Source organism: Salvelinus alpinus, chromosome 37, assembly GCF_045679555.1.
Source record: "Salvelinus alpinus chromosome 37, SLU_Salpinus.1, whole genome shotgun sequence".
In the NCBI taxonomy this organism is placed as follows: domain Eukaryota; kingdom Metazoa; phylum Chordata; class Actinopteri; order Salmoniformes; family Salmonidae; genus Salvelinus; species Salvelinus alpinus.
In genome coordinates this window covers 11,942,469-11,968,644 of record NC_092122.1, presented here as the reverse complement: position 1 = coordinate 11,968,644, position 26,176 = coordinate 11,942,469, and the positions used below count along the sequence as shown (strand labels likewise).

Below are 26,176 nucleotides of genomic sequence, written 5' to 3'. Positions count from 1 at the left end.
TCTGATTAATGCCCTCCTTGCCTGGTCCGTGAGTTTTGGTGGGCGGCCCTCTCTTGGCAGGTTTGTTGTGGTGCCATATTCTTTATAAAAAATTATACTGGATTTAATGGTGCTCCGTGGGATGTTTAAAGTTTCAGATTTTTTTATAACCCAACCCCGATCTGTACTTCTCCACAACTTTGTCCCTGACCTGTTTGGAGAGATCCTTGGTCTTCATGGTGCCGTTTGCTTGATGGTGCTCCTTGCTTAGTGGTGTTGCAGACTCTGGGGCCTTTCAGAACAGGTGTATATCTACTGAGATCATGTGACAGATCATGTAACACTTAGATTGCACACAGGTGGACTTTATTTAACTAATTATGTGACTTCTGAAGGTAATTGGTTGCACCAGATCTTATTTAGGGGCTTCATAGCAAAGGGGGTCAATACATATACAGGCACCAAGTAATTTTTTTCATTTCACTTCACCAATTTGGACTATTTTGTGTATATCCAGTACATGAAATCCAAATAAAAATCCATTTAAATTACAGGTTGTAATGCAACAAAATAGGAAAAACGCGAAGGGGGATGAATACTTTTGCAAGGCACTGTAACTGACATTGGTTTGAGGGGAAATTACAAGGACATGTGCTGGAGTGTTTTGCATTGATTAAGTCATCCAATTCAGTCCATTAAATTACCCTGAGCGACTCTTAGCATGATGCTTCATTCAGACACACGACATAATACATGTTACCCAAATCATTCATATCTATAGTACTCCATTCATTCACCATATTAGCCAACAAATAAAATATTAATTTGCTTGGGAAAGTGGCATATAACCAGCAGGTGTGATGTTTGTCTTTTGGATTTGGGGATCCAAGCCAGGCTGTTTGACCATAAGGAGAGAGCTGAGTTAATTCCACTCAGAGCCATGGCAACGGGAATTCACAGGCTTTCCTGGAATTGCTTTGAAAGCACTTTTGATATGCCCTCTTCAACGATCAGTCAGTCTAATAAAAAACAATTGTGCAAAAATACTTGATTTACCTCAACTGGCAGCTTCATGTGTTAGACAATATTGAATTAATATCTTGAATAACTTCTACATTAATCCCTATTTGTAATACATGTATCTTTGAAAGATGTAAGGTCCCCAGGCATGATGTCTGATATAAGATCCAGTGGCTGGTCTGGTGATGGGAAATTAGGGGGAAAATAGAGGAGATAAGATCAGGGGTGTGGAGGTTTTCCTGGGCGTTTCTCTGTACTGAAATAGTCGGTCATTATTAAGCTGTTTAGATATGGAGCTTTCAAAGCTAATGGTACTCCCTCCCATGGTCCATGTCAGTCTGGGTTATTCATTTACCTTCAACAATATACAACTTATTTGGTTGAAAGAACACTTAAGAGTTTAGTGTAGTTTATGAGTGTGGAGTGGTACATACCACTCCACACTCATTCGTTTGTGACTGATTGTGTGTACGTGTGGCAGAGAGAGTCGACAAGTGTTTTTACACGTGTACAAATCTATGAGAGCTTGTGTATGTGTGAGTGAGTGAGGGAGCTGGTGTGTGACTGCCACCAATCGTCCCTAGTACCAGCAGCGGGTCAGAGGAATGCTGTGTTGGTGTTAGGGATCCTCTAAACTCCTCAAACGTTACACCCTCCAGTACCATCATCTGACTGAGGGCTGATGCTGCACCTCACCTCACCAGGCTGGCCAGACACAGGGCTGGGAGGGGTATCACGGTGGGGCTGCTGACTGACCTGTCATTTAACCAGGAACTGTCATTTTTGTCTCTCAGCTCCCTTCAGTGCCAAGTTGCCCCAGGACTGTGAGCACCAATGGACATTTAGGACATTGATTTCATCTTTGTTTATTACAGCTGTCATTATCTATTAATCTGTTTTACTTGGCCACTCCTATTGATGGTGCATTATAGACATACTATTTGAGTTGGCATCCAAAACCAACTCAGATATATAACTTCTTCTAAAACTAGAATAAAATGAAAAAAGCTGTGTTCTAAAACTTCTCAAAAGATCAGTTTGGCAGATTAGCCATGTGACTGTGTGTCTGTCCCAAGTGATGTATGTGATTGTTGGTACCAACATCTATCTCTATGTCACAAAGGGGAAGTTCGACCCAGAGATAGTGCCCGCCCAGTTGATGTGAACTCATACACATTCCAAAGACATGGTTACTTAACCACAATGAGTTGTATGTGTGTGTGAGAGAGCAATCTGCTGGCTCTGAGCCATGCTTTCTCATGTCCAGCATTTGGAATTCCTCTCCCGTTAGCTCACTTTACCGTGCCGGACGGCGTTCCGAGGGTTTTGTCTCTCTCGCCCCGGAGCAGCTCTCATCCGCCTCATTAGCCTCTTACAATGGAGCGGGCATGCCTGGAATGTGTGCACGTGTTCTCTCCTCAAACTCTCCCTCACACCTTCCTACAACCTTTCTCAATTCGGTACACCTCCCCCTTACATCCCATCTACTCCTCCCCAGTCCTCTCCTCCATCTGTACTCCTACACCTCCGTTTGTTCCTTCCTTCCTTACACCCCAAACGCCCCTACAACGCCCTAAGTCCGACTTACACCTACATCCCCCTACGTTCCTCCTCATCCCCTACACATCCCTCCATCTTCCTAGACCTCCTCAGTCTCTTCAGAGAGACACCGTGGGAGGTGCCTCTAGGTCTCCCTCTCACTTACCTCACCGACATTAATATCTCCCACGTCACAACTCCCCACTTAACCACAGTGCTCCCCTCATACACTCCTACCATGTGAGTCCCCTCCTTGAACTCGCCAAACACAGAAAGTTGAAGGCCAGGTCCTCCCTTATATGATGAATTCCATGTTTGGAACCACAGATTCGTTTATCAGGACATGTATTGCAGGTATTAGTTACATCTGAGTGTATTGAAGGTGAATGATCCTGGTAGAACCATGTGAATATGGGCTGTTGTGGTGGACACTGTTGCCCAGGTTTACTAAATAAACAAAACATTGATTCAGTTACCGACTAACACTGAGTATCCACTGGTGATAGAAATTCAATTAATCAGCCCATAAAATGAGATCATTTTAAAACACTGACCGAGATTAGATAAGTTTTGCTTTAGTACATCATTTTCACTCTTGTGTTTTGTTTTTCTCTTCACAGGTAAATAAGGATCCCACCTTCTCCTTCCATGGGTAGATGAATCCCAGAGCCCTGTTGGGAGACAGCATCTGAGGCCTACGTACTCCTAAAAGTATTCCACCTCCACTGCACCCTGCCTGAGCAGGTCAGGGGGAGAGCTGGGCTGGTATGGAGGGGGAGACACCCTGACACACAAGAATGTAACGATTTGTTAAGATATCCGCAACACATCAAACACAACCTTTTATACAACACACAGACTCTTCGAACCAAAACACGTCCTTTTTGGCTTGACATTTGTGCTCCGTTGAGTAACTCTTCTGTGTGTATCTGCCTTTCTGAGTACAAAAAGCTGCTGGTGCTTCATCCAGGAGGTTACATATTTAGTTTACATATAGCCGAAGGATTGCATGCAATATAAACTAGGTGAATGAAGAAAGAGACCTTCCCAACTTCAACTATAAGGAAGTAATCTTCTTTACTTACACACTGTATTCTCCAAATCAACGTTTATGAAATAGTCGGCGATATCTGTCTGCGATATCTTGATAGTTTCAGTTAAAGTGTGTGTGTGTGTGTGTGTGTGTGTGTGTGTGTGTGTGTGTGTGTGTGTGTGTGTGTGTGTGTGTGTGTGTGTGTGTGTGTGTGTGTGTGTGTGTGTGTGTGTGTGTGTGAGCTCGTAGTGTAGTTGTGTGGAGGAGGTACACTACGGCTCAGTGACAAGACACAGAACACTCCACACCTCCTTATCAGAAGCCTGGTACCAACTGGAGCCGCTCCTGCTCTCTGTCTGTGTGTGTGTGTGTGTGTGTGTGTGTGTGTGTGTGTGTGTGTGTGTGTGTGTGTGTGTGTGTGTGTGTGTGTGTGTGTGTGTGTGTGTGTGTGTGTGTGTGTGTGTGTGTGTGTGTGTGTGTGTGTGTGTACATGATCATGTGTGAGAGAATGTGTGAGGGAGGTTTTGTTTTTCAGCAAAGACTTTGAGCTGATTTCGAACTATTGAACGCTATGTATCTCACCCTCCTCTCTTTCTCCTCACCTCTATCAGGCAGGGGGATGGAGGTAAGGATTTGACTTAGGATGACCCGGGTGACAAGTGGAGGGGTGAATCTGGGGCTGAGGAGTTGGGTTAGTAGTTTGGGGGTGGGTGACATATTTGTGGACCCCATGAAACATTCCCCAGACCTAGGGTCTGAGAGGAAGCTATCAAAGCGGAGGAGGTATCAGTGACCCCTACAGCCCCAGGGCTTATCTGGAGGTGCTACTGTATGCAAACATCACCACTGACACTACAGATAATAAACAGGACAGCCAGATCTACACCAGGTCTCCATTTGACTCAGCCTGTTATTGAAGATCCCTTTCTGTGTTGCGATTGTGGAGGAGAGGCTACTCACGAGCAGTCTCTGGATGTGTCTCGCTGAGAGGCCTGGACTAGGCTCCACGCTGTGTGATGGATGGGATGGATGTAGTTTTGTTATTTTTTGCATGTCCTGGATGGGATGGCGGATGGGAGGATGAACAGACAAAGTGGGGAGAAGCTGGAGAAAAGGGGGAAAGGGAAAGGGTGTAGTTTGGTGTGTGTGTGTGTGTTTGTTTGAAAGATAGACACAGATAGGAGACATGGCAAAGGGGTCAGTGTGTGTGTGTGTGTGTGGGGGGGGGGGGGGGGTAAGCAGTGAGACACGCAGACACAGAAATGTTCTGTTTATTCACAGACTGGGAGCGGCACAGGAAGTGGCCAACCGGAGCTTCCCGGGGAAAAGCGAGGGGCGATCCTACGTTTCTATAGAAGGAAATGGGGCGTGTGGGAGAGTGCTTGACAGAGACCACTTCCAATCTGCGGGCCGCAGAAAGGTTTGGAACACGGTCATGTTAGCGTCATTCATAGGAGGTCATGGTCACTAAAAGTCATGGTCACTATAGAAGACTATAGTCATACTTATAGTCATGATGTCATATCACCAGACTGTTTCAGCTTTAGCCATCTCTGGTTCCCTATTAGTAGCTATGGAGCTTGCCAGGCTAGCTATCTGTGTGTTAGTGCCTCAGGGCTGGGTGCATAGCTAAGGAATGGCAGCGGTGGTGAAGGAATGTCTGTCATCTCCTCTTTCATCTCCTCTTTCTCTCCTCTCCCCTTCTCTCATCTCCCCTTCTCTCCAGTTGACAGGTGCACAGCTCTGGCCCCTCAGCCCTGTGTACACTACCCAACCACACATGAGAACAGACCAGCCCAAATCCCTTTAACTTTCTCACACACTTTCTCTCTTTTTCTTTCACTCTCTCCCACTCACACCACTCTAAACCATTGCTCACTCTGCCCCCCCGTCTCTCTCTCTTACATACTCTCCCTATTTTTCCCCTTCTCCTCCCCCTCTCCCCCACTCCTCCTCTGTCTCCTTTCCCCTGTCTCCTTCCCTCATCCTCTTGTTGTTCCTGACATTCCTCATGGTGGGTAACCCTGGCATTGATCTTCTCAGGTTTAATCTCCCATCTCCCCGTGCCCCTTGCCCTACCCCATGCATTCCTCACCCATCACCTCCCTCACACCTTATCAGAGATGGCCGTACGGTTGTCTGTGGTTTTAACCCATCAGCCTGAAAATCATGTGGAAGTATGAAGCTCAGACAGGGACAGTAGAGTCCGCGGGGGATGGGAAGTCAGAGGAATGTTTAATGTAGGGCAGCACCTCAGTTAGGGTTGTCTACTATGGATGGAGCTGTGGTGGTCCCAGTGTTTAGTAACACCCAGAGCAATGGCCCTGAGCTGATAGTGAACAAACTGTCCTGTGTGGGATTGGAGATTGTTTATGTACTCTTAATTGTATGTTAAGGCTCGCACACATCTCACAGAATGTGGATCTATCGTTTTAATTTTTCATGTGATTCTATATGTAAAATTGGTGGGCACTCTGTTCTCAAATTACGTTCAGAAGTGCTAACTACTCTCTGCCAGCAAATGCTATTGGTGTGTCTGAGCCCTTAGAGGGATAATAGGCTTTGTCTTTTACCTCCCACACAAGATGTTCCTACAACCTGAAGGTGTGTGTGTGTGTGTGTGTGTGTGTGTGTGTGTGTGTGTGTGTGTGTGTGTGTGTGTGCGTGCGTGCGTGCGTGCGTGCGTGCGTGCGTGCGTGCGTGCGTGCGTGCGTGCGTGCGTGCGTGCGTGCGTGCGTGCGTGCGTGCGTGCGTGCGTGCGTGCGTGCGTGCGTGCGTGTGTGTGTGTATCTAAAAGGGCCAGGCACCCTGCCTGCGTCTCCCTGGTATCTCCGTGCCTTGCTCCAGCTCCAGTTCTCAATCTAATTGACTGTTCTCTGCTTCTGGAATGTTGTCTCTGGAATTCTGCAGTAGTCGCGCCACTATGCTTTACCCAACTAACACTCTGCCTGGATACCATCCCATAGATACCATACAAAGCATTACACTATCTTTCTGATTTGGTCCTGCTGTACATACCTACACGTACGCTACAGTCACAAGACGCAGGCCTCCTTACTGTCCCTAGAATTTCTACGCAAACAGCTGGAGGCAGAACTTTCTCCTATAGCTCCATTTTTATGGAATGGTCTGCCTATCCATGTGAACGACGCAGACTCGGTCTCGACCTTTAAGTCTTTATTGAAGACTCATCTCTTCAGTAGATCCTGTGATTGAGTGTAGTCTGGCCCAGGAGTGTGAAGGTGAACAGAAAGGCACTGGAGCAACGAACCGCCCTTGCTGTCTCTGCCTGGCCGGTTCCCCTCTCTCCACTGGGATTCTCTGCCTCAAACCCTATTACAGGGGCTGAGTCACTGGCTTACTAGTGCTCTTCCATGCCGTCCCCAGGAGGGGTGCGTCACTTGAGTGGGTTGAGTCACTGACATGATCTTCCTGTCCGGGTTGGCGCACCCCTTGGGTTCGTGCCGTGGGGGAGATCTTTCTGGGCTATACTCGGCCTTGTCTCAGGATGGTAAGTTGGTAGTTGAAGAGATCCCTCAAGTGGTGTGGGAGCTGTGCCTTGGCAAAGTGGGTGGGGTTGTATCCTGCCTGTTTGGCCCTGTCCGGGGGTATCGTCGGACGGGACCACAGTGTCTCCCGACCCCTCTCGTCTCAGCCTCCAGTATTTATGTTGGAATAGTTTGTGTCGTGGGACAAGGGTCAGTCTGTTATATCTGGAGTATTTATCCTGTCGTATCCGGTGTCCTGTGTGAATTTAAGTATGCTCTCTCTAATTCTCTCTTTTTTTCCCTCTCTCTCTCTCTCTCTCTCTCTCTCTCTCTCTCTCTCTCTCTCTCTCTCTCTCTCTCTCTCTCTCTTTTTTTCTCTCTCTCTCGGAGGACCTGAACCCTAGGACCATGCCTCAGGACTACCTGGCCTGATGACTCCTTGCTGTCCCCAGTCCAACTGGTCATGCTGCTGCTCCAGTTTCAACTGTTCTGCCTGCGGCTATGGAACCCTGACCTGTTCACCGGACGTGCTACCTTGTCCCAGACCTGCTGCTTTCAACTCTCTAGAGACAGCAGGAGCGGTAGAGATATGAATGAATGATAGCCAACTGACATTTACTGACCTGTTGCACCCTCTACAACCACTGTGATTATTATTATTTGACCCTGCTGGTCATCTATGAACATTTGAACATCTTGGCCATGTTCTGTTATAATCTCCACCCGGCACAGCCAGAAGAGGACTGGCCACCCCTAATAGCCTGGTTCCTCTCTAGGTTTCTTCCTAGGTTTTAGCCTTTCTAGGGAGTTTTTCCTAGCCACCGTGCTTCTACACCTGCATTGCTTGCTGTTTTGGGGTTTTAAGCTGGGTTTCTGTACAGCACTTTGTGACATCAGTTGATGTAAGATGGGCTTTATAAATACATTTGATTGATTGATTGATCCCATGGATACCATCTTATAGATACCATCCCATGGATACCATCCCATGGGCATGTCTGGAGTTACGGTTACCACAATCCGCAGTCCAGCCATATCTGCTGTTTCTTCTGACCCTGATCAATGGCTGTTATGGTCAACCCCAAGATGAGAGATTACTCTGATACATCTCCTTTTATTAGGCTTTGATCCAAGTGTGGGCTGCAAGTGTTCAAGTGCGCTGTTCTAATCTATATGAAATGTCCAAAACTGCCAAAGTTGCGCTCCTTCGTTGCTTTCTCAGAAACTGATTTGAACAGAAAGTCAGACACCCAGTTGCTGACAACTGAATCATCCCACATGTTCTATTACTGTTCTACACAGCTCCACCATATTTCTATAGACACATGACAAATCAGCCGCGTACTCCGTTACATCTGTAGTTCCAGTACAAACAAGTACACTACAATCTACCTGTCTGTCTTTACAGACAGATCTGTGTTTTTACATGGTCCACATTGAGTATTTGCACAGATGATTATCCAACACTTTAAATAATCAGATTTATCATATCAGACTGCTATGGCTCATGACTGTTTACAACTAGCTTGGTGGGTCACATTCCAAATGACAATTCCCTCCCTTTACTGTACACAATCTGCCCAGTGGCTGGGTATAGTAGATATATAATTGCACAAGCCTAGAATGAGGGTTGAGTAGGCTTTGGCTGGAACTTGACTGTGAAGCTGACCTTTTTCCATTAATACCGTTTCATCAATAAGATGCAGTATAAAGAGGGAACTGATTCATCTGCAGCATCACCTGAGGAGGCAGATGCTGGCTAACCAAGGAGTGGTAAAGAACTCATGCTAGAAAAGTTGAATAAGCCTTCACACTTTAGTTTGATATTGTGTGTTTGTAAGGACCGACGCTGGAGTAGAGAAGCAGGTACGGGGAATCAACGTTTAATAAGGAACAAGACAGGAACAGCGTCAGCACACGGGTAATACAACCACATATGAACATTAATCCTGAAGCAGGGAACAGACAGATATAGGGGAGGTAATGACACAGGTGATTGAGTCCAGGTGAGTCCAATAATTGCTGATGCGCATGACTGGGGGAAGGCAGGCGTAATGATGGTGGCAGGTGTGCGTAATGATGGGGAGCCTGGCGCCGTTGAGAGCCAGGATGGGGGAGCAGCGGTGAAAGTACCCCCCCCCCCCGAGGATCCTGCTGGAACATGGGAGCCTGATGAAGCGCAGAAGCCTGGCGAGCCGGGAGGCTTAAAAACCTGGGCGATCCGGCTGAGGCCTGACATGGGATGGGCGCCTGCCGAGCCAACCGGGACAAGAAAACCCTCGAGCCAGCTAGGGCGTGGAAGATGGACAAGCTGGCTTAGGCATCTCTGGTTCTATCGGCGTCACCACCAAGTGTGGAAAGCCAGCACTCCCCGATGCTTCGTTTGATGGCTTCAGGATTCTGTAAGGACGGACGCTGGAGTAGAGAAGCAGGTACGGGGAGTCAACGTTTAATAAGGAACAAGACATACAAACATTAATCCTGAAGCAAGGAACAGAGCTTGGGAACAGACAGATATAGGTGAGGTAATGACACAGGTGATTGACTGCAGGTGATTCCAATAATTACTGATGGGCGTGACGGGAGAAGGCAGCAGTGCGTAATGATGGTGGCAGGAGTGCGTAACGCTGGGGAGCCTGGCGCCGTCGAGCGCCAGGGAGGGGGAGGGGGAGCTGGAGTGACAGTTTTATTGTCATTTTATTGAATACTGGGTGAAGTTTTTTGTATTTTTTAAATTAAATATATATAGGTATAGACACTTATGTACAAGGATATCTCACACAACTTGTTACACTTCTCCACTAAACATTGGTGTTGTAACGGATTTCCTCTTCGTCTGAGGAGGAGTAGCAAGGATCGGACCAATGTGCAGCGTGGTAAGTGTCCATAATGAGATATTTAATAAATCCACAGAACACTGAACAAAAGTACAAACAAACAACCGAAACAGTCCCGTATGGTACTAACACAGGAAACAACCACCCACAAAACACAATAGAAAACTGGCTACCTAAATATGGCTCCCAACCAGAGACAACGACTGACAACTGCCTCTGATTGAGAACCATACTAGGCCAAACACATAGAAATATAACAACAGAACAAAACATAGAAAAACAACATAGAATGCCCACCCCAACTCACGCCCTGACCAACTAAAATAAAGACATAAAAAAGGAACTAAGGTCAGAACGTGACAGTTGTACGCTGACTGGGGACCAAGACAGGGACATAATGTGAGACAGAACTGTTAATGTACAGGGGGTGGTTGCACCAGTTACACATAAAAAAAAGTTGGTATTACATGTTTAATCGGACGTAGAGTAACGACCAGGCACAAGCCTAACTGTGTTGCAACCAGCCCTGTGGTGGGTAGACCAGTTAATGAATGAAAATGATCTTTTCCCCTGGCTTTATAAAGAATTGTCTCTGTCATTGTCACAGGTTGCTACCTGTCTTTACCACTCTCTGATTGTATCCCTCTCTCTCTTTCTCTCTGATAGTTGTTCTCTCTCTCCTAATGGATGTGCCGGAGCACAACGACTTTATCAGCGTTGGTAAGGAAGAAACTGCCATTGGGAAACGCCAGTCTCTAGATCCCAAAAAGGTGAGTATCTGCATTCTGTTATTATCCTCTGCTTGAACAATATTCTATTCAACGGCATAAATAAGGGGGTGGGGAGAAAAGGATGGGAGACTTGATGGAGGAACATAATTAATTAGTCAAAATTATAATGGAAAAGCAAATCGAATTTGACACGTTTCCCACAATGTAACCCTGTATAACAGCTGACTACATTGCTGTGTGTCTGTCTGTATGCCTGTATGCCTGTCATTGACGTTGTCTGTGTGTGTGACTTGTTGCGTTCCAGTACCTCTCTCTGGATGGGAACAGTCTGACCATAGCTGATCTGGTCCGTTTGGGGAAAGGTCTGTTCAACATCAAGGTATGATTAAAGAAGACCATGCTTCATCATAGTCCAATCACACCGTTATCAGCCGTGCTGGCCGACTACTCTCAGTTAACATTTGAACTCCTCTGTTTTGGCACCCAGCTGACGTACGAGGCTGAAGGGAAAATCAATGAAGCCAGAGAAGTGATAGAAACCATCATAAAAGAAAACCGAGGTATGTATAGATTAGAATATATAGCTATAGATTAATAGAATATATAGATATATATTAATAGATTATATAGCTATAGAATATATAGCTATAGATGAATAGAATGTATGATTCTACATGTGTTTATGTCTCTTTATGTATATCTGTGTGCTCTTCCCCTGTAGTTGTCTATGGCGTCAACACAGGGTTTGGGAAATTTGCTCATACGCTCATTCCGAAAGATAAGCTCATGTAAGTTGTTTATTAACTAGCTGGGAAGAACTAGTCTTTTCCCATATGAATAAACATTGTGAACTAGATCTGTTTGTCAATCGCTAACTGTCAGAATCATTTATTGACTGTGTGTGTGTGTGTGTGTGTGTGTGTGTGTGTGTGTTTTTTTGTCTTCAGTGAACTACAGGTGAATCTGATTCGATCTCATAGTGCTGGTGGGTACCATGCTTATATAAACCCAGTATATGTCATTATAATACCGTTATATCCAAGGTACAGATCAGGCCTGCCCTTGACTAAATTGCACCCCTGGTGTAATTGAAATACACATATCGAAAAGTGTGTGTGTGTGTGTGTGTGTGTGTGTGTGTGTGTGTGTGTGTGTGTGTGTGTGTGTGTGTGTGTGTGTGTGTGTGTGTGTGTGCGTGTGCGCGTGTGTGTGTATGTGTTTGTGTAGGAGTGGGCACCCCATTGAGTGTAGAGAGGACCCGTATGCTACTGGCTCTGAGGATCAACGTTCTGGCCAAAGGGTACAGTGGCGTCTCCATGGAAACGGTCCAGGCTATGGTCAAAGCCTTCAATGGTAAACCCAGTCTACAATAACAATATTCATTGAAATTCTGATTCAACAGTTTGACTAATAGCAAGCGTGAACTCTGTGGGTGTGTTTGTGCATGTGTACGTGTGTGATTGTGTGTATGCATGTCCTGTCCAGGTACATTGAGCTTGTGTGTATCTGTGCGTCTGTGTGTGTGTGTGACAGATCTCTCTCTCTACTCCCCCAGCTTCCTGCCTGTCGTGGGTGCCAGAGAAGGGGACGGTAGGGGCTAGTGGAGACCTGGCCCCCCTGGCCCACCTCACCCTGGGCCTTATGGGAGAGGGCAGGATGTGGTCGCCTCAATGCGGCTGGGACCATGCCAAAACAGTTGGGTTAACCACAATGCCTCTCTCTCTCAACCCAAAGACACACCTCAGAGAACCAATGTGTTTTTGTTAGATGAATGACTGAGATAAAATGTTTACATTAAGGCCCCTAACTCGTTTCCTTCGTCTTTCTTTCTCCTCTCCTTTATTCTTTCTTTCCTCCTTTTCCAGGTACTGGAATGTCATGGACTCACACCTTTGGTACTGAAGCCGAAAGAGGTACAGTGCTAGAGCTGTAGCAGTAGGAACTCTCTTGTTTTTACCATTTGTTGGATTTTCTATCAGGCATTGATTAAGTAGTCTTATATTCTGATTATTGATAACTGGGGTTAGATTATATCATATCTGGGATATAATCGCAGTAGATAGTGTGATAGTGTTTTATCGTGCAGGGCATCGGTCTGATCAACGGGACTCAGATGATGTCATCTCTGGCGGCAGAGGCAGTGGAGCGAGCTGTGGGCGTGGCCAGGCAGGCTGACATCATCGCTGCCCTCAGCCTGGAGGCCCTGAGGGGCACCACCAAAGCCTTCCACAGCGGTGACACACACACACACACACACACACACACACACACACACACACACACACACACACACACACACACACACACACACACACACACACACACACACACACACACACACACACACACACACACACACACACACACACACACACACACACACACACACACACACACACACACACACACACACACATAGTGATTTTACTGTTGGAGCTTTGATAAAGCTATAAGAAGTTACCCGTTCCATTCCATTGTGAACTGGTTTGTTCTGCCCTTCCAGACATCCATGCAGTGAGGCCACACCCTGGTCAGATAGAGGTGGCTCTGAGACTGCGCTCTCTACTCCACTCGGACGTCTTCCCCTCCCAGATCTCTGGTAAAGTCAGGCAGGCGAAACACACACACAGAAACACACACACTCAATTCTTCTTATGATTTTGTGTCCAAATAAAGACGTTTGGTGGGAACCGTAACAGTGCTGTTTGGTCATTTCCTGTCTCTGACTTCCTTTGTTGTGTTTTCCTGTAGATAGTCATAGGACATGTGACCGTGTCCAGGATGCATACACCCTCCGCTGTATCCCACAGGTAGAGTGTGTGTGCGCTCGTGTGCATGTGTGTGCATGTGTGTGTGTTACAACTCTTTGTACCGCTGCAGTGAGGGGCTGGAGTGAACTAACCCTAGTACCAGTGTTTATTTGCGTCTCTCTCCTCTCTTGTAGGTTCATGGGGTGGTTAACGACACCATAGCCTTTGTTAAGAGCATCCTCACCACTGAGCTCAACAGTGCCACTGACAACCCTGTATCTTCCCAAATTGTTACAATTATGTTATATTTACTTGAAGAAGTCATGTCTTTCTTTGATCTCCTTTTAGTCCCCTCCTGTGATTATATAAGTTCACCACAAGGGGGAGCTATTGGACTAGCCCACATGGGCTTTGGTTTCCTGTATACAGTTTATATTAGAGACTCATAATGTTGTCCCAAATACGAAACCTTAACTCTCTTCCAGCTGGTTTTTGCAGAGCGAGGTGAGACTATCTCTGGGGGTAATTTCCATGGAGAATACCCAGCCAAGGTAGAGTCACAGACAAACAGATTCACTCCATACAATAAACTCCTCGGTTCCTTCAGTACTGTTCCCCCTCTTTCCTAGACTGGTCATAGATATGATTGTACTATCTTACCAATGATCACAGGAGTTGGCAAGGCAGCACAAACTGATCTGGGACAAGGCTAACCCTCTCTCTCCCCCAGGCTCTAGACTACCTGGCCATCGGGGTCCATGAGCTGGCCAGTATGAGTGAGAGGAGGACAGAGAGGCTGGTCAACCCCTCCCTCAGTGAGCTGCCTGCCTTCCTGGTCCAAGACGGAGGCCTCAACTCTGGCTTCATGATTGCACACTGCACTGCTGCCGCCCTTGGTAGGTCTCTGTGTGTGCGTGTTTGAGTGTGTGTGTGTGTGTGTGTGTTCACACAGAAAACGTTAGTGTGTGTGTCTGTCTCTGCTCCCCTGCAGTATCTGAGAGCAAGGCGTTGTGCCACCCGTCCTCCGTGGACTCCCTGTCCACCAGCGCAGCCACTGAAGACCACGTATCTATGGGTGGCTGGGCCGCTAGGAAGGCCCTGAGGGTGGTGGAACACGTAGAGCAAGGTAACTCGTATAGTACAGTCACGCGGCATTAGTGTGTGATATGCTCGTCCCATCAAATATCATGCATACAGAGTTAACCATGAGAAGAAAAAGGCATCTCTGCTTTTCAGTTCTGGCCATAGAGCTGCTCGCTGCCTGTCAAGCCCTGGAGTTTCTCCGCCCGCTCAGGTCCACTACCCCTCTAGAGAAAGTCCATGAGCTAGTGCGTACTGTTGTCAGGTACGAACCATGAGAATGTGGATCTCTGATTCGAGGACTGCCCAATGTTGTTGTTCTGGAAAGGTGTGGGGAGAGTTCTACAGCACATCAGTTTATTCTTATTTCCCATCAGGCCTTGGGATCATGACCGTCAAATGAGTCCTGACATCGAGGCTGCTCACACGCTCCTCAGGGAGGAAAAGGCAAGAGACTCACCCTATCTCAGTATTATATTCATCATTCCAGGTAATTGATAACGAGGCAGATAAAAATTAACTTCTCTGTTTATGTTTCTCACCCATGGCCTTCTCTAGGTGTGGGAGGCGGCTCGGCCATACATGGACCAATACCGAGACAGGCTCGGACTGAAACCACTTCCACTGAATGACTAGGATAGTGTATCAAAATGACTCAAGTATTTCTTACTTCTACTGTATGATTCCAAATCCAGGATTCAAGTTTATTAAAGGTTATTAGAGGTATACAGTGCAAACAATAAATGAGCTTAAAAAACTAAAATGTTGCTTATATTATCTCATTATCAGAAATTCCTCAGAAATGTAACTCAGAAATGTAACAGATATGAATCATACCTTATGAGCCTGGAGAGATCGTATATCTTCTTATAGCTGACAATGCTGGTGGACCCAAACAACCACCACCAGTAATTACATTACAGTGAAATATTCTCCCTGGTGTACTGTATGATGACAGATTATGATTATTCTACATTTACTAAATGTACTGGTCATTTAGTTCAGTTCAGAACTCAGTTTGGGTGATTGACAGGAGAGATGAACAGAAGGGAAGAGTTTTCACCTTTATCATTGCCAGGGCCAAGGAATGGATAGACTTTCTCAGTGAAGGTGCAGCCAGTGAAAGAGTAGATATGAGACCTGGCCTCCACATCATAAAAGGAGACCTGACCCTCCTCATAATCCACAAACACCCCCACCTTCTGGGGCTTCTCTCTCAGGTATAAGGAGACACGGGGGAAGGTACAGGCTGAGTACTTACTCTCATCCCTCAGGACCACAGTCCAGGATCCATTTAATGGGCTCTTTGTGATGTTCCCCTTCCTGTTGATGGACTCTCTGGCCACTCCTAAAGTCCACATGGTTTTCACCTGAACATTCACCTTATAGTAAAATCTCCCTGAGGAGAAACCCTCCTTTCCTAGGACATTTAAAACTTGATCAAACCTATTTGGATTATAAGGACGATTAAGCCGTGTGCCTCCGTGTCTCACTTGTTTCCCATCTTCAGACATGATGACGTAGGGATGTGCTGTATCAGGGTCCAGAGTCACATCCACTGCATACTGCTGAATCCTCTTTAGTTTGACTTCAGGAAGCTTCTCCATCTCTTTATTCTGTGTTACCGCCAGCTGAGACACAGCTCTCCTCACAGTCTCCACACACAGATCACTGTAAACACTGATCTCTGACCAGTCCTTGGTTGGTGGAAGGGTGCAGAGTGATGGTAAGCTCTGTAGGAGGTAGAGGTGGTCCTCAGTGTGTGAGAGCTGCTCCAGCTCAGTGCTTCTCCTCTGTAGCTCAGTGATTTCCTGCTCCAGCTCTTTAATGAGCCCTTCAGCCTGCCTCTCTGCTGCTTTCTGCTTCTCCTCAATCACCTCAATGAGCTCAGCCTGGCTTCTCTCAATGGAGCGCACCAGAGCAGTGAAGACCTGTACACTGTCTGATATCTACCTCTCTGCAGCTTTCTGACTCAGATCTACTGAATGTTTGATCTCCTGAACCTTCTGCAGTCGTTTCTGGATCATCTGCTGCACTTCTGCCTCAGTCTTCCCCAGTTGAGCCTTCCTCTCTCCACACTCTTCCTCTAGAGGGACAGTGTCATGAGTCTTGTGGTCTGTCTCAGTGCAGAACTGACACACACAAGTCTGGTCAGTCCTACAGAACAGCTCTAGAGGTCTGTCATGCTTCTTACACATCCTGTCTTCCAGGTTCTCCACAGGGTTGACCAGCTTGTGTCTCTTTAAGGCTGGGACTCTCTGATGAGGCTCCAGGTGAGGACTCCAGGCAGGACTTCAGGGCCTTGAGCTTCATCCCAGTGCAGATGTCACAGGATAATTCTAGAATTATGTCAAGGCATTGGTGTGGGCTGCTGGTAGCTTTAACTTCAACTGTCTGTCTGAACCGAGCAGCCATCTCAGAAATGAAAGTATTGACAAACAGATCTGGTCTCTTATCAAATGTTTTTTTACACATTGGACACTGGCACAGGTCACTGGTATCCCAGTATCCTCTGATACAGGCCTTGCAGTAGTTGTGTCCACATGGAATAGAGACAGGCTCAGTGAACACATCCAGACAGATAGAGCACAGGAACTGCTCTTCAGACAGGAGACTGCTGGAGGTGGCCATATCTAGACAGACACCAAAGGTGAAACCATGAAGTATTTATTGAAATCAGCTCTTGATAGTTTAAGCTTTAGAGTTGTCACCATTGTCTAATGGGATGATATTAACTTATATTGATACATGATGTTACAACATAGATAAAAGTCCTATAACTAAAGTATAAAACGTTTAACATATGCACTGAACAAAATATAAATGCAACATGGAACAATTTCAAAGATTTTACTGAGTTACAGTTCATATAAGGAAATCAGTCAATTTAAATAAATTCATTAGGCCCTAATCTATGGATTTCACATGACTGGGAATACAGATATGCATCTGTTGGTCACAGATCCCTTAAAAAAAGGTAAGGGTGTGGATCAGAAAACTAGTCAGTGTCTGGTGTGACCACCATTTGCACCATGCAGCGTGACACATCTCCTTCACATAGAGGCTGTTGATTGTGGCCTGTGGAATGTTGTGCCACTCTTCTTCAATGGCTGTGCGAAGTTCCTGGATATTGGCCGGAGCTGTTGTGTACGTTGATACGTTGATCCAGAGCATCCCAAACATGCTCATTGGATGTCTGGTGAGTATGCAGGAAGAACTGGGCCATTTTCAGCTTTCAGGAATTATGTACAGATCCTTATGACATGGGGCCGTGCATTATCATGCTGAAACATGAGGCGATGAATGGCACGACAATAGGCCTCAGGATCTCGTCACGGTATCTCTGTGCATTCAAATTGCCATCAATAAAATGCCATTGTTGTCCTAAGCTTATGCCTGACCATACCATAACCCCACCACCACCATAGGGCACTCTGTTCACAACGTTGAATTCAGAAAACCGCTCGCCCACACGAAACTATACACGTGCTCTGCGGTTGTGAGGCTGTTTGGATGTACTGCCAAATTCTTTCAAACGACATTGGAGGTGGATTACGGTAGAGAAATTAACATAAAATTCTCTGGCAACAGCTCTGGTGGACATTCCTGCAGTCAGCATGCCAATTTGCACGCTCCCTCAACACTTGAGACATCTATGACATTGTGTTGTGTGACAAAACGTCACATTTTAGTGGCCTTTTATTGTCCCCCGCACCAGGTGCACCTATGTAATGATCATGCTGTTTAATCAGCTTTTTGATTTCCCACACCTGTCAGGTGGATGGATTAACTTGGGAAAGGAGAAATGCTCACTAACAGGGATGTAAAGAAATTTGTTTATCGATTTTGAGAGAAATTAGCTTTTTGTGCATATGGAACATTTCTGGGATCTTTTATTTCAGCTCATGAAACATGGGACCAAAACTTTGTGTTGCATTTATATTTTTGTTCAGTGTAAATAAAAAAGGAAATGTGAACGGTAAATAATGTCAATCTCATCTTCAACTTAATATTTCTTAAACTCTCTGCTCACCTGTAAAGAATGTTTGTGGATAATTTCTCTGTCCTTGCTGTCAAAGGGTAGGAGACTCAGTGTATAGTCTGAACGTATAGCTGTTTAAGGGATTTCTGAAGTGCTGGAGAGTGGTCCTGTACACAATATACTGTCTCTCTACTTTAGTTTCACTTCAGCAAAGTGATGTTGATAAAAAAAAAAATATTAAATTATTTATTTAACCAGGTAGGCTAGTTGAGAACAAGTTCTCATTTGCAACTGCGACCTGGCCAAGATAAAGCATAGACATTCGACACATACAACAACACAGAGTTACACATGGAATAAGCAAAACATACAGTCAATAATACAGTAGAAAAAAAGAAAACAAAAAGTATATACAGTGAGTGCAAATGAGGTAAGATAAGGGAGTTAAGGCAATACATAGGCCATGGTGGCGAAGTAATTACAATATAGCAATTAAACACTGGAATGGTAGATGTGCAGAAGATGAATGTGCAAGTTGAGATACTGGGGTGCAAAGGAGCAAGATAAATAAATAAATACAGTATGGGGATGAGGTAGACAGATGGGCTGTTTACAGATGGGCTATGTACAGGTGCAGTGATCTGTGAGCTGCTCTGACAGCTGGTGCTTAAAGCTAGTGAGGGAGATATGAGTCTCCAGTTTCAGATATTTTTGCAGTTCGTTCCAGTCATTGGCAGCAGAGAACTGGAAGGAAAGGCGACCAAAGGAGGAATTGGCTTTGGGGGTGACCAGTGAGATATACCTGCTGGAGCGCGTGCTACGAGTGGGTGCTGCTATGGTGACCAGTGAGCTGAGATAAGGCGGGGCTTTACCTAGCAGAGACTTGTAGATAACCTGTAGCCAGTGGGTTTGGCGACGAGTATGAAGCGAGGGCCAACCAACGAGAGCGTACAGGTCGCAGTGGTGGGTAGTTTATGGGGCTTTGGTGACAAAACGGATGGCACTGTGATAGACTGCATCCAATTTGTTGAGTAAAGTGTTGGAGGCTATTTTATAGATGACATTGCCGAAGTCGAGGATCGGTAGGATGGTCAGTTTTATGAAGGTATGTTTTGCAGCATGAGTGAAGGATGCTTTGTTGCGATATAGGAAGCCGATTCTAGATTTAATTTTGGATTGGAGATGCTTAATGTGAGTCTGGAAGGAGAGTTTACAGTCTAACCAGACACCGAGGTATTTGTAGTTGTCCACGTATTCTAAGTCAGAGCAGTCCAGAGTAGTGATGCTGGACGGGTGGGCAGGTGCGGGCAGTGATCGATTGAATAGCATGCATTTAGTTTCACTTGCATTTAAGAGCAGTTGGAGGCCACGGAAGGAGAGTTGTATGACATTGAAGCTCGTCTGGAGGTTAGTTAACACAGTGTCCAAAGAGGGGCCAGAAGTATACAGAGAATCAGAGAATCACCAGCAGCAGGAGCGACATCATTGATGTATACAGGGAAGAGAGTCGGCCAGAGAATTGAACCCTGTGGCACACCCATAGAGACTGCCAGAGGTCCGGATAACAGGCCCTCCGATTTGACACACTGAACTCTATCAGAGAAGTAGTTCGTAAACCAGGCGAGGCAATCATTTGAGAAACCAAGGCTGTCGAGTCTGCCAATAAGAATGTGGTGATTGACAGAGTCGAAAGCCTTGGCCAGGTTGATGAATACGGCTGCACAGTAAAGTCTCTTATCGATAGCAATTATGATGTCGTTTAGGACCTTGAGCGTGGCTGAGGTGCACCCATGACCAGCTCTGAAACCAGATTGCATAGTGGAGAAGGTACGGTGGGATTCGAAATGGTCGGTAATCTGTTTGTTAACTTGGCTTTCGAAGACCTTAGAAAGACAGGGTAGGATAGATATAGGTCTGTAGCAGTTTGGGTCTAGAGTGTCACCCCCTTTGAAGAGGGGGATGACCGCGGCAGCTTTCCAATCTTTGGGAATCTCAGGCGATACGAAAGAGAGGTTGAACAGGCTAGTAATAGGGGTTGCAACAATTTCGGCAGATAATTTTAGAAAGAGAGGGTCCAGATTGTCTAGCCCGGCTGATTTGTAGGGGTCCAGATTTTACAGCTCTTTCAGAACATCAGCTATCTGGATTTGGGTGAAGGAGAAATGGTGGGGGCTTGGGCGGGTTGCTGTGGAGGGTGCCGGGCAGTTGATCGGGGTAGGGGTAGCCAGGTGGAAAGCATGGCCAGCCGTAGAGAAATGCTTATTGAAATTCTCAATTATAGTGAATTTATCGTTGGTAACAGTGTTTCCTAGCCTCAGAGCAGTGGACAGCTGGGAGGAGGTGCTCTTATTCTCCATGGACTTTACAGTGTCCCAGAACTTTTTTGAATTTGTACTACAGGATGTACATTTCTGTTTGAAAAAGCTAGCCTTAGCTTTCCTAACGGCCTGTGTAGTAAGACAGAACTCTGCAGGCTATCTTTGCAGTAGATTGCAACACCGCCCCATTTGGCAGTTCTATCTTGGCGGAAGATGTTATAGTTAGGGATGGAGATTTCAGGGTTTTGGGTGGTTTTCCTAAGCCAGGATTCAGACACGACTAAGACATCCAGGTTGGCAGAGTGTGCTAAAGCAGTGAGCAAATCAAACTGACGGAGTAGGCTTCTAATGTTAACATGCATGAAACCAAGGCTTTTACGGTTACAGAAGTCAACAAATGAGAGCACCTGGGGAGTGGGAGTGGAGCTAGGCACTGCAGGACCTGGATTAACATCTACATCACCAGAGGAACAGAGGAGAAGTAGGATAAGGGTACGGCTAAAGGCTATAAAGCCTAAAGTATCCTCACATGGTCCTCTCCTATCATTGCTATGCAGACGACACACAATTAATCTTCTCCTTTCCCCCTTCTGATAACCAGGTGGCGAATCGCATCTCTGCATGTCTGGCAGACATATCAGTGTGGATGACGGATCACCACCTCAAGCTGAACCTCGGCAAGACGGAGCTGCTCTTCCTCCCGGGGAAGGACTACCCGTTCCATGATCTCGCCATCACGGTTGACAACTCCATTGTGTCCTCCTCCCAGAGTGCTAAGAACCTTGGCGTGATCCTGGACAACACCCTGTCGTTCTCAACTAACATCAAGGCGGTGACCCGTTCCTGTAGGTTCACACAGGAAGCGGCGCAGGTCCTAATCCAGGCACTTGTCATCTCCCGTCTGGATTACTGCAACTCGCTGTTGGCTGGGCTCCCTGCCTAAGCCATTAAACCCCTACAACTCATCCAGAACGCCGCAGCCCGTCTGGTGTTCAACCTTCCCAAGTTCTCTCACGTCACCCCGCTCCTCCGCTCTCTCCACTGGCTTCCAGTTGAAGCTCGCATCCGCTACAAGACCATGGTGCTTGCCTACGGAGCTGTGAGGGGAACGGCACCTCCGTACCTTCAGGCTCTGATCAGGCCCTACACCCAAACAAGGGCACTGCGTTCATCCACCTCTGGCCTGCTCGCCTCCCCACCTCTGAGGAAGTACAGTTCCCGCTCAGCCCAGTCAAAACTGTTCGCTGCTCTGGCACCCCAATGGTGGAACAAACTCCCTCACGACGCCAGGTCAGCGGAGTCAATCACCACCTTCCGGAGACACCTGAAACCCCACCTCTTTAAGGAATACCTAGGATAGGATAAACTAATCCTTCTAACCCCCCCCCCCCCCTTAAAAGAGTTAGATGCACTATTGTAAAGTGGTTGTTCCACTGGATATCATAAGGTGAATGCACCAATTTGTAAGTCGCTCTGGATAAGAGCGTCTGCTAAATGACTTAAATGTAAATGTTAAATGTATACGAACTGGCCGTCTAGCACGTTCGGAACAGAGAGTAAAAGGAGCAGGTTTCTGGGCACGATAGCATAGATTCAAGGCATAGTGTACAGACAAAGGTAAGGTAGGATGTGAGTACATTGGAGGTAAACCTAGGCATTGAGTAATGATGAGAGAGATATAGTCTCTAGAGACGTTTAAACCAGGTGATGTCATCGCATATGTAGGAGGTGGAACAACATGGTTGGTTAAGGCATTTTGAGCAGGGCTAGAGGCTCTACAGTGAAATAAGACAGTAATCACTAACCAGGACAGTAATGGACGAGGCATATTGATATTAGAGAGCGTAGCCAAGTGATCAGATGGGTCCAGTGAGTGGTTGAGCTGGCTGGGGACACGGCGATTCAGACATGCTCCTCCTCACCAGATACTGCTGTGTGGTTCTCTTCATGGCACAGTTAACTCTTTACATGGCTGAACTGTAACTGATCATTTTTAACTGTCACATTGAATAAAACAGTATTGATTGACATTCCGTTCCAGGTATAAATAAAATCTACTTTGACCCCTGGTTATTATTTATTTGTATATATTTAGCCTTTATTTAACTAGGCAAGTCAGTTAAGAACAAATTCTTATTTCCAATGACGGCCTACCCCGGCGATGCTCGGCCAATTGTGCGCCGCTCTGTGTGACTGCCAATCCCGGCCGGATGTGATACAGCCTGGATTCAAACCAGGACTGTAGTGACTGAGTTGCATTGCCTTAGACCGCTGCGCCACTTGGGAGCCTTAAATTACAGTAAATTACATTTATTACAGTAGCTCTGCAAAATGGTGTAATCATTCAGATGTGTGTAAAGAGGTCGATGACAACCAGAAGGTATTGGGTCATTTGGATTTTTATTCAAAGGATTTACATCACATTAAAGCACATGGTATTAGTTTGTCCACGTAGAAAAGAGCTGACATTAAGGGCACCTCTCCTCATGGTTCAAAAATGAGGGAGCAAAAAAACGTCCCATTCCACCTCCCAAACCTGCATAAAACAATCAATGTACAAAAACAAACAAAGTGGTCCAATTAGCATTAAAAATAAAGTATCCCAAACTGGTTGAAAGATGTACTCCAAACCTTGTGGCACCTCATGACTACGTACTACATTTAGTGAACAGACTTGCACATTTACATGACAGGGTTGTGGTGGTTAACACATCCCTTCCCCCCCATAACAGCCCCCCTCCGAGACCTCCTGTCCTTCTGATGATTGCCTTTGACGGTGAGGTCATACGCTCAGCCTACAGTCACCAGGTCTGTGTCTGTGCGGTCGATGGCCGCCGCGGTCAGAGCAGGCGCAAGGCCTCGTCATGAGAACTGGATCTGCTGCACGCCAGGAATCTACAGGAGCAGACAAAGGCAATGGAGAGAACGGTCATGGATATGTCGTAATGGTCTAGTTCTGGTTCAAATGTCACCTGTCTGTTGATACGATGCCACTTACCTGTTGATATGAGGTGGTGTACACCATGACGTTCTGCTGTTGGCCGTCGGCTGTTATTATTCCGGCTGGCAGTTGATTCGCTGGAATGGAGGGAAGAGGACGTTACAAAACCGTCCACAGCACAAGACTATAATATGCCATTTAGCAGATGCTTTTAGCCAAAGCGACTTACTAATGCCTGCATACATTTGACATATGTATGCATGACCGTAAAGCCTCTACTTTAGTATGAGATGACAAAATTGAGAACTGTTCTGAACCACTTACTGAAGCTGTCGTCTGTAAGCTCCTCCCCCAGGCCTTCTCCCACCGACACACCTGGGATTCCCTTCTCCCCCTTCATCGCCTAGGAAACACATTGTGAGAGATTAAATAGCATGTGATGTGCGATTGTTCATGGACACTTGTGATTGTGTGTGAGAGACTAATTGTCAGAGCAGAAGTAGTGTGTTTAGTCGCACCTCTCTGAACTTCTGCAGGTAGAGTTTGAGGGGCTCCACGTACATGTCGAAGCCCAGGGTTGACATGGCAAACAGGATGTCCTCTCCGTTGATGGTCTTCCTTTTCTCCTGGTGGCAGCGCTCACTGGCCTCCGACGTGATGAAGCTGATGAACTCGCTCACACACTCCTGCACACACTCCTTGGCGTCTTTCGCTATCTGTGAGACACACACACACACAATTTAGGACAAAGAGGAATAAGATGAGGAGAACGTTTCTGGGTCGTATTCACTTGGCACCAAACGGAGAAGAACAAAAAACAGACTGAAACAGGGAGGGACTATCTGAACTTGTCCAATAAGAAACTTTTGGTTTTCTGTTACTAAACGTTTTACTATGGTGTACATTAATGAATACGACACCACAAGTCTTGCTCTCACACAGCCTACACACACACACCATGGTTACCTTCCCGGTCTGTGGGATGCCGTTCTTCATGATGCGTGCCACGTTAGCGATGGGGAGGTAGATGTCCTGCTCCCGGAAGTTCTCTTTCATGCCCCCGTCATCATGGTCGTTCAGACTCTCCTCTCCATCATCTTCATCACATACATTAATATAATATATAATTGATTGTAGGCATTAGGTACTGACACTGTTGCATTGAGATGTAAAGAATGTGATAATGTAGTTGTGGCTGCATTTCGTGATGTTTTGTCTCTACCTTCTTGCCCTTTGTGCTGTTGTCTGTGCCCAATAATACTTGTACCATGTTCTGCTGCTGCCATGTTGTGCTGTTACCATGCTGTGTTGTCATATGATGCTGCCATGCTATGTTGTTGTCTTAGGTCTCTCTGTGTAGTGTTGTGGTGTCTATTGTCGTGATGTGTGTGTTGTCCTGTTTTTTATTTTAATCCCATCGACTCATGATATGCGCACACCTGGTTCCCCAATTAGGCTTGAATGTATCAACTGATGTCTCTTACCATCTTGAGACTGGAGTACATATCCTCCTGACATGTATTCGCCAGATATGCCTAACGTTAGCTGGGAGGCGTCGGTGGTGGAACGGTCTTCTTCCATCTGGAACAAAGGACGACATGGTTTGACTCAAATAGCTGAATTGTTGGAAGGCACTTACTGTTGACTGGCTAGTTAGCTAAACAATAATGTTTAGCTAGCTGGCTAAGTGTTCGCCAGGTTAGGTTGCTAGAAAACTGTTAGCTAGCATGTCTACCGAATTAGTTAATTTCGCTGACCAAATGAGTGGTTGTTTGCTAAATGGGAAGCTAGCAAGCTAACGTTAGCTAGCAAATGTTTCGTGCAAAATATAATTTGGACAAAGGAAGCAAAGGCTTTAGTTAGGTAGCCATTTGACCTTCACACATTTTTATTTCGACTAATCAACGACTATTGTTTCAACGAAAGCATTCTGGGTACAATTTCACGTTATCCTGTAGCCACGTTGGTGGTCTCATTGCAAGACCTGTCTGTTCACAATGAAATTCCATATCGGAAGTTCGCATTTCGGCCTGTTCTTTGTATTGAAAACGGAGGCAGGGGGACATGAAGCTAACTCATAATTTTTACGAGACTTCCTGCTCTCAAACTCCTAAACGCAACAAATAGAAATTAGTCAGAGATGGACATTTCCATTCGAGCTAACGAGGAATTGGTTAGCAATCATTGGCCGGAGCCAGGCACAAACCTGCAATGAAGCCCTGGTTGGTTACCTTCTCAAAACGGCCGTTGGTTGGACAGAAAATGGCTGCAAAAGAACCAGTCCCAGCGCGGAGCTACACGTCCTCCCAAAATACAGTGCACCACCTCCCCTGACCGCCATGCGGCCGTTTTGTCGATGTGTCACCCTCCGACTAAATGATACCTAGTAGCTACACAAGTGTAAAAAGCTGTTCTACTCAAAAGCGACCCTCCCTTTCTCTATGTGCATTTGTTACCATTATATTGTTGAAATAAAAT

General features: G+C 46.1%; 2 protein-coding genes and 1 pseudogene across 5 annotated transcripts; 1 reads left to right on the top strand and 2 right to left on the bottom strand.

Moving 5' to 3' along the window:
• Nucleotides 1–10,487: 10,487 nt before the first annotated feature.
• Nucleotides 10,488–15,220, top strand: LOC139566124 (histidine ammonia-lyase-like). Its single transcript, XM_071387063.1, has 18 exons — nucleotides 10,488–10,666; nucleotides 10,932–11,006; nucleotides 11,115–11,187; nucleotides 11,349–11,415; nucleotides 11,575–11,612; nucleotides 11,855–11,980; nucleotides 12,183–12,322; nucleotides 12,493–12,540; nucleotides 12,714–12,861; nucleotides 13,131–13,226; nucleotides 13,379–13,437; nucleotides 13,572–13,652; nucleotides 13,863–13,928; nucleotides 14,108–14,273; nucleotides 14,369–14,503; nucleotides 14,614–14,722; nucleotides 14,835–14,904; nucleotides 15,016–15,220. Exons 1-18 carry the CDS (start codon nucleotides 10,580–10,582, stop codon nucleotides 15,091–15,093), a joined length of 1,662 nt encoding a protein of 553 aa, XP_071243164.1. The 5' UTR covers nucleotides 10,488–10,579; the 3' UTR covers nucleotides 15,094–15,220.
• A 250-nt stretch (nucleotides 15,221–15,470) lies between these two features.
• On the bottom strand, nucleotides 15,471–17,100 carry LOC139566126 (E3 ubiquitin-protein ligase TRIM39-like; annotated as a pseudogene).
• Nucleotides 17,101–23,138: 6,038 nt separating this feature from the next.
• Nucleotides 23,139–26,127, bottom strand: LOC139566129 (nuclear transcription factor Y subunit beta-like). 4 transcript variants are annotated; one of them, XM_071387070.1, is made up of 7 exons: nucleotides 25,905–26,127; nucleotides 25,183–25,279; nucleotides 24,665–24,795; nucleotides 24,217–24,414; nucleotides 24,023–24,101; nucleotides 23,756–23,835; nucleotides 23,139–23,652 (listed from the first exon to the last, which is right to left on the bottom strand). In XM_071387070.1, exons 2-7 carry the CDS (start codon nucleotides 25,277–25,279, stop codon nucleotides 23,620–23,622), a joined length of 618 nt encoding a protein of 205 aa, XP_071243171.1. In that variant the 5' UTR covers nucleotides 25,905–26,127; the 3' UTR covers nucleotides 23,139–23,619. The 4 variants fall into 4 exon arrangements, with proteins under 4 accessions (XP_071243171.1, XP_071243169.1, XP_071243172.1 ...); XM_071387068.1 differs by having other exon boundaries at nucleotides 24,656–24,795; nucleotides 25,905–26,126; XM_071387071.1 differs by having other exon boundaries at nucleotides 25,930–26,067.
• Nucleotides 26,128–26,176: the final 49 nt, after the last annotated feature.